Below are 6,727 nucleotides of genomic sequence, written 5' to 3' on the forward strand. Positions count from 1 at the left end.
GCAGGGACAAAGAGATACGTCTAGCAGTACACACGCACGTCAATACGTGCACACGGGGGCATGCGCGACGGCAAGGGTGCGCATAGGCGAGGCGTGCACAAAAGCATTCCCCCCACCCACCCCCTCCCACATGCCTTGCCATCTCTCACTGTCTGTCTCTCCCCCGCGCCGGCCAATGCGGGGCAATCGCCAGAGCGCAAAAAGGAAACAGGCTTGCAGGTATACTCCGAAATTGGGAAAGAGAAAACATTTCATCCCCGCAACTTTACGTGGAAGCAGAACAGGCAAAAATGAGGGGAAAGGGAGAGAGGGGGAGGAATGAGAAAAAAAACAAGAAAAAAAACGAAAACCAAAAACAAAAAAAACAAGAGTTGGGAGGGAAGAGAAGGAGAGAAAATGAAACAAAAAGACGCAACATTAGTACCGACGCGGGATGGCACGCCCAAAGAAAAGAAAAGAAAAGAAAAGATATTACTTCCTCCTTTGGACTGCCATTGTTTTTGTTTTTGTTTTTTGTTTTTGTTTTCATATGTTACTTGCTCTTTTTGTTTTATTTTTCTTCCCTTTTCCTCTCCCCGTTGGGCCCTTACCTCCGCTCCATTGATTTGCTTCCTGGCCCTCGCGCCGTCTCACTTATTTCCCTTGGCAACAGCCACACGAACGACAACACACACACACACAGGCATACACACATAAAGGCAATTTCACTTGCAGTTGGAAAAGTTTGGCTTGCAGGCGATGAGGACGATAATGAGAATAATGACGCCCAGTACGCCCGCAATCATGAGTGTTAGTTTGAGGTTCTTCAGACACATGTTCCGCTTCACCTGCGTCGACCGCTGCTTAAATTGTTCCGCCTGGTCTGCTAGCGTGTTAGACTTCTCATGCAGGGTGTCAATGCGGTCGCCGCGGGCGAGCACCTTATCCATGTTGTCCATCATGACGTCTACTACTTGGTTGATGTCGTCATTCAGCGCCGTAATCTTGTCGTTCTGGGGGTTGTTGTAGAAATCCATCTTCTGCTGCAGGAGCTTCTTGCCGTTGCGGAGCTCCGTCCCGGGTGGGCCCACGTTCCCGCGCACAAGAGGCTCCACGGCCTCAAGGAACGCAAACACCGTTCGCATGCGCATCTCATTCGTCGTCACGCAAGCCACGATGCGGCCCTCGCCGTTGCTGATGTAATGGTAGTTCACGCCGCCCTCCTTGTCTTCAATCGTCTTGCGGCGGTACTCCTTGCCAGGGACTGTCGCAATCACCTTCTGCATCGTCTCCGCCAGCTTCGGCTGCTCGCCAGGCGGGTACTCGGCCAGCAAGACGGTGCCATCGTTGATGCAACTATACTTAATTGGCATCTGTCGCACGGTGTTGAGAAGAACAAAAAAAACACACACACAAAAAAAAACTACCTCGGCGAGACGCACATACATGTGAAAAAAAAAGGAATAAGGGCATATATATAAGCGATGACATTGTACGCAACTGCCACAGGTAAACACGCAGACATATCGGCAAGGCAAGAAACAATTTCATGTGTCTAACACCACTTTCCTTCCTCTCTCCTCGTTCTTATTGAAGAAACGCTGGCAATAAGAAAGGGCCACCAGGAACATATTTGCCTCCGCTGGTTTCATTTAGTTTGAAAGCACGCCTTGCTCCCCCCGGCAACGCAGAAAAATGAAGTCGCGCCCCATTGACACTTTCAACCCTTCTTCGTTTCCCAGGCCAGAAAGGCGTCGGTAGACGTATGAGCAAGACCCCCCCCCCTACAAGTACGTCTGTAACATTTGTCGCCCCATGATGGTGTGCTCGTTGGTGTTGCCGAGAGCCTCAAATATGCCGAGAATGACTTGTCGCGCAGGCGTTTTGGCGTGTGGTCCCAGCACAAGTCCCTCTGGAACCACCCCTGCCGCCTTTAGCGCGGGCAGTAACTTGGGCTCGGCACGAATGAGCCGCAGACATTCTTCAATGCCCTTGTGGTGGCGCTTTTCCACAAAATGTGCCACGGCCAGCTTGAGATGCTGGCGATACAACGCGGCAGGGTCGTGTGTGAGGTCGTCGTACGTGAGCAGCGAGACGTAGTTGTCCTTTTCCACATCAAAGTCAGCAATAATCAGCAACTCGATGCGAACCACCGCCTCCGCCACATCACGCAGGTCTCTTGTTGCGAAAGGAAACTCCTCGCGCACCTGCTGCACGATGCGCTGCGCTTCTGCGGCGTCTTTTGAAACCATGGCACACATGGCGAGACCACAAAGTGCCTGGGGACTAACGTTATAGCAGCCCTCACGCTTCAGACGTTCCCACATGTCTCTTGTAACCTTTTTTTCCTTCGCAAAGCCCAGCCGTTCACGTGCGGCTTGCGTCTCTCTCGTAGCCATGTCATACGCCTTTTTAAAGAGCTCACGGGCCTTGGGAATTTCCTTGTTTTTCAACCGGGTGTGGGCAGCATTTAGCAGTGTCATGGCGTTCTCGTCGTCCTCGTCGCTGCGCTGCACCTTTTGAAAAACAGATGTACCACTCATCTCATTTTTGCTCTCCTCTATGGCGTAGTCGATAAACGCGTCAATCGCCTCCTTCACCTGCGACTCGGGGACTATTCCCACCATCTTGTCGGCATAGACCTTGTTGCGTACAAAGTACACAATCGGAAACATGTGCGGGTCAACACTAAACTTTTCCGTCAGCCCCGCCTCCCTGAGGCAGTCGACGAGACCCAACTTTATGGCGAGGCCGCGATCTTTGCCGAACTCCTGGTACTTGTCGGCAATGCCGCTACCCCGCAGGCGGTGATTCGCCGCATCCACCTGCACGCTAAGCCGCTCGGTATACGCCGCAACCTCCGAATTGTTTGTCACGTGAAAGTAGAGAAATAACGGGACTTTTGACGACATCTCGTCGTTTATGTTTCGGGAGTTGAAGTGGACGACGCCCAGGCGCGCTGGGAGGGCGCCCGGCGGCGGCGGTGGTCCTGCCGCCCCGGCTGTGAAGTGGCGGGCCCGGGCGACCAAAATGCCCACGGACCCCACGTGCGCGCGCCACACGCGGTACATCGACTGCCACAGCCACCGTTGCGGCTCTATCCGATTCTCAGTGCAGCAACTACTCCAGCATGTGAGAGAAGACGGTGGAAAAAACAGGGACAAAAAAAAAAGAAAGTTGTTTGTGCAAGTGAGTGAGTGAGTGAGTGAGAAAAGGGTGCTACATCAGATACGTAAATAGTTGGAGTTTCCTGGCCTGAGCTTGTTTGTTTGTTTGTTTTTTTCCCCTTGCTCTCCTCTGCCTCTTCTCAGCATGTCTGTGTCTGTGTTGCTCCTCCTTCTCCTGTGAGGTGCATCTTACAGGAAGAAACGATCGTCTATGAGGGTCTTTGAACTGATGTTCGCCACGCCTGCTCTCATGCGGTACCAACGCACAACAAACTCCACCAAAAACGTGATGACAAGCGCCTCCCACACATTATGCAAGATGGCGTCAAAGGAGGTGTACAGGAGCGCGTACCAGACAACCAAGTCCGGGTCGAGGCCGTACAGAAATGCATTGCCGTAGGCAAGTACGTCGTCTACAAAGAAAAGGTCCTTACCCGACCTGTCACCCGACTGCGGACCGTTCATGTAGAGGATATTGGGTGCCACGTCAAACAGACGATGAAGAATGAACTTCATGAGCAATGTCCCCTCAGCACTTCTAACGCTCTGCTGCAGTACGGTGTTGATGCGTTTTTTAACCGCCAAGGTCTCTGTGTCATACACACGTGACTTACGGGAAAACCCAATAACGCCTTCTAAGAAGTGCCATCTACGGCCCGGCCGAATCGGGGCTGATGCCTTCCCTAGTGATCGTTGGTGCTCTGCCTCGATCTCCGCGTAGCACATGTAGAGGTACTGACGCATGTAGATACCCATAAAAACCTCAAACGTCTGACACTTGCTCTGTCCGCCAAGGCCACGCACTGGTAGGTTGCCTTGAGACTCAAGATGCAAATTCTGCTGAAACTCCTCCATACTTACATCGGAGTGAGCATGGATAGACTCGCCGTGGATGTAATACCCCCACTGGGACTCGGGCAGAATCATAATGGAGATGTTCGACACGAAGCAGAGGTCTACAAACGCCCGCAGGGGATGCTGACGGAAAAAGCGGTAGTAAACCTGAAACTCAAGAATGTTTAGCACGAGACAAACAGAAACCCAAAAGAACGTGCCTGCCGCTATTCGCAGTGCGGTGAGAGAGTAGACGCCTACCTTCTCCGCTGTCGCTGCCGCTGCCGCCGCGGGAAGGCTCTCCGTGTAGCTCAAGTAACCCAGCCCCTCGAGGAAAAGCAAGACAATCGACATACTGAGCAACGGCCGCCATTGGCGAAGGGTCTGAAGTTCATTCAATTCGTTTGCAACAAACGTCGAACGCCACATGCTGACGGGCAAAATACGATTCTCACGTAATAGCTGCCCTTTACTTCGTTCCCAGTCAATGACAAAGTAATCCGCGTTGCATTGCTCGACGATGCGGTAGACAATAGCGACACCTTTCGTCACGGCGGCGGTGAACAACATGGCCTCTAGGTACAAGTACTTCTCCTTCACAACAAAGGCCGACGCGTTCGCCTGCGATCTATACGCGACAAGTATGTACCACGATGCCAACGCCACGACGAAGGCAAACGTGTTGCCAATATGGTTACAAAAATACACCAGGAAGCGAATAACTGCACCGACGCTAAGCATCAGGTTCTGTCGACGCCGCATCCACCCATACGTGCGTATCCAGGAAGAAAAAAAGCACACCAGACACAGCACAATCATAGTAATCATCAGCCCCATATCCACAGAGTTCTCATTTGTCAAGAAGAGCACAGATACACCTCCCTCTACCGCAACTTTTGCGACGGCCCCCGTCAACTGCGCATCAACATACTTCATGCCAGATGCATATTGAAAAATGATGATTGGCTTCAAAGGCCAGGGGTGCCTCAGAGAATCAGTCATGTTAAAAACAAACACCGCACGCCGCAGAGCCGTGACGTAACAAGACGTTATCACAGGTTTTTGCTGGAGTCCGAGCTTGCAATCAGTAAACGTATCATAAATGTAAAATCGTCGTCGGAAGCCACCTGCCATGGCACGCCGTAGCGACTCATCGTGGAGGTGCCAGGGGTGGATGTCGTTACTGGTGTAATCCATCGCCACAGGGAGCGGCACGAGGTGTGACGTGTTGGCGGGGTCGACCATAAAGAGCTCGAAAAAATCTGTAGGACCGGCGTTACTTAAAAGGAGATTCCAATCAAGAAGACACTGATGCCTGCGGTTGGAACCGAGCTTCAACATGCTCGACATGGCTGCGTTCGAAGTATCACATGGGTTGAACACCTTGGCGAAGTGGATAATCCCCTTTTGATTCCCACGCCAATCATGCACGGCAACAAGAAGAGTTATCACGCCACCGGCCTTCGTGGCCTTCCATGTCGCCGGTGGGGCCCCGTTATGGTCGTCACCGTCATCGCTGGAGATGACGGAATTGTTACCGTAAAAAAGCTGCGGGAGACGGCGGTGCAAGGCGCGATCGGCGAGGAGTGAAAGGTACAGCCTACAAGGCAAGGAATTCATGTCATACGTCATCAGCACACACATATTCGCCAAGCGACTGCAACCCGTCGCCATCCCACGCGTACACTGCACGGCAGCATCCATGGCATACTGTCCCACCACCACCGCCTTAAATGTTGGACCAGAAACCCCCTCGTTATTAAGATTCAACGGTTGAAACTTCGTTGCGGCACCCGAAGATGCAGCAAGCACCTTCGCGTACGCCTCCGTAGAAACACAGGATCCATCATACAATGTCGTGTACCCGCTTACACAGCCACCTTCTCCATTCTCTTCCAGCATGCATGGCGACACACAACTGGTGCAACCTTTAGGACCACGATGAGCACCCGTTGGAGACACCCAACGCTGTGTGCCCTCTTGCTCTACCATTCCAAAACCTGCCGGACAAATGCACTCCCCTGTCGCTTCATGGGGTGTGGGGTTCACAAAACCGGGCAACGCCCTCGGACCGCTGCACTGCAGACACCGCTGCGATTGGGTCGCCAACGGGGTCATGTCAGCAACTTCCTCTGGGCAAGGGCCATAAACACCCTCCGTGGCTACTGCGTCCTGGCGCTCTATCGGTGCAACTCCCATCGGGCGGTTCCTCTCCGCACCCACGACGGCTTCAGCAGCGAGAGCCATATTGGGCTTGCAAGATGATTTCACGTGGAACGGCGCGCTCATCTCGGCCCGGACGGACCCGGCAACCGCCGACGCACAGTACGCCACACAGGGCGGGTGAGCAGACAACCAAATGCAAAGCAACAGCCACGAGAGGCGGGCGACGAGCGACGAGCCCATTGTGACTCTGCAGAAACACCCACCAGCCCAAACCAAAGAAGGGCAGGATCGAGCACCACCACGCACCGCTCCCTCCCTCCCCCCTCACCCCACAGTCGGCGCCTACGACAAGGGAACAGCAAAGAGAACAGCGAGATGAGGCAACAAACCCAGTGGAAGCAAGAACAGTAAACAGCCACAAACACCTCCCGCTCAACACCCAAGCAGCAGATATCAAACGCAAAAGCAAACATAATCGAAAATAAAAAGGAAAACAAACAAAAAACACAAACAGAACTGTATTCCTTGAGGGCTGCCGCCTGATGAAACAATAAGTAAAAAAAGAGTAAGGATTCAATGAG

At 52.8% G+C, this 6,727-nt stretch overlaps 3 protein-coding genes across 3 annotated transcripts, besides 8 other annotated features; all 3 read right to left on the minus strand.

The window, feature by feature from the left end:
* The first annotated feature begins 314 nt into the window (after positions 1–314).
* Positions 315–410: a sequence feature (A-rich).
* A 34-nt stretch (positions 411–444) lies between these two features.
* Positions 445–469: a microsatellite.
* Positions 470–494: 25 nt separating this feature from the next.
* Positions 495–526: a microsatellite.
* Positions 527–653: 127 nt separating this feature from the next.
* Positions 654–693: a microsatellite.
* Positions 694–704: 11 nt separating this feature from the next.
* On the minus strand, positions 705–1,352 carry Tco025E_07876 (vesicle-associated membrane protein; the record flags this gene model as incomplete). The annotated part of the gene is made up of 1 exon (XM_029374735.1): positions 705–1,352. The coding sequence occupies one exon, from the start codon at positions 1,350–1,352 to the stop codon at positions 705–707; it is 648 nt and encodes a 215-aa protein (XP_029225159.1).
* Positions 1,353–1,763: 411 nt separating this feature from the next.
* Tco025E_07877 (uncharacterized protein) lies at positions 1,764–3,050 on the minus strand (the record flags this gene model as incomplete). The annotated part of the gene is made up of 1 exon (XM_029374736.1): positions 1,764–3,050. The coding sequence occupies one exon, from the start codon at positions 3,048–3,050 to the stop codon at positions 1,764–1,766; it is 1,287 nt and encodes a 428-aa protein (XP_029225160.1).
* Positions 3,051–3,167: 117 nt separating this feature from the next.
* Positions 3,168–3,189: a microsatellite.
* Positions 3,190–3,240: 51 nt separating this feature from the next.
* Positions 3,241–3,262: a microsatellite.
* Positions 3,263–3,335: 73 nt separating this feature from the next.
* Tco025E_07878 (transmembrane protein 67) lies at positions 3,336–6,386 on the minus strand (the record flags this gene model as incomplete). The annotated part of the gene is made up of 1 exon (XM_029374737.1): positions 3,336–6,386. One exon carries the CDS (start codon positions 6,384–6,386, stop codon positions 3,336–3,338), a length of 3,051 nt encoding a protein of 1,016 aa, XP_029225161.1.
* A 227-nt stretch (positions 6,387–6,613) lies between these two features.
* Positions 6,614–6,657: a sequence feature (A-rich).
* Positions 6,638–6,663: a microsatellite.
* Positions 6,664–6,727: the final 64 nt, after the last annotated feature.

Source organism: Trypanosoma conorhini (assembly GCF_003719485.1).
Source record: "Trypanosoma conorhini strain 025E chromosome Unknown Tco_14.4_contig_00654, whole genome shotgun sequence".
Taxonomy (NCBI): domain Eukaryota; phylum Euglenozoa; class Kinetoplastea; order Trypanosomatida; family Trypanosomatidae; genus Trypanosoma; species Trypanosoma conorhini.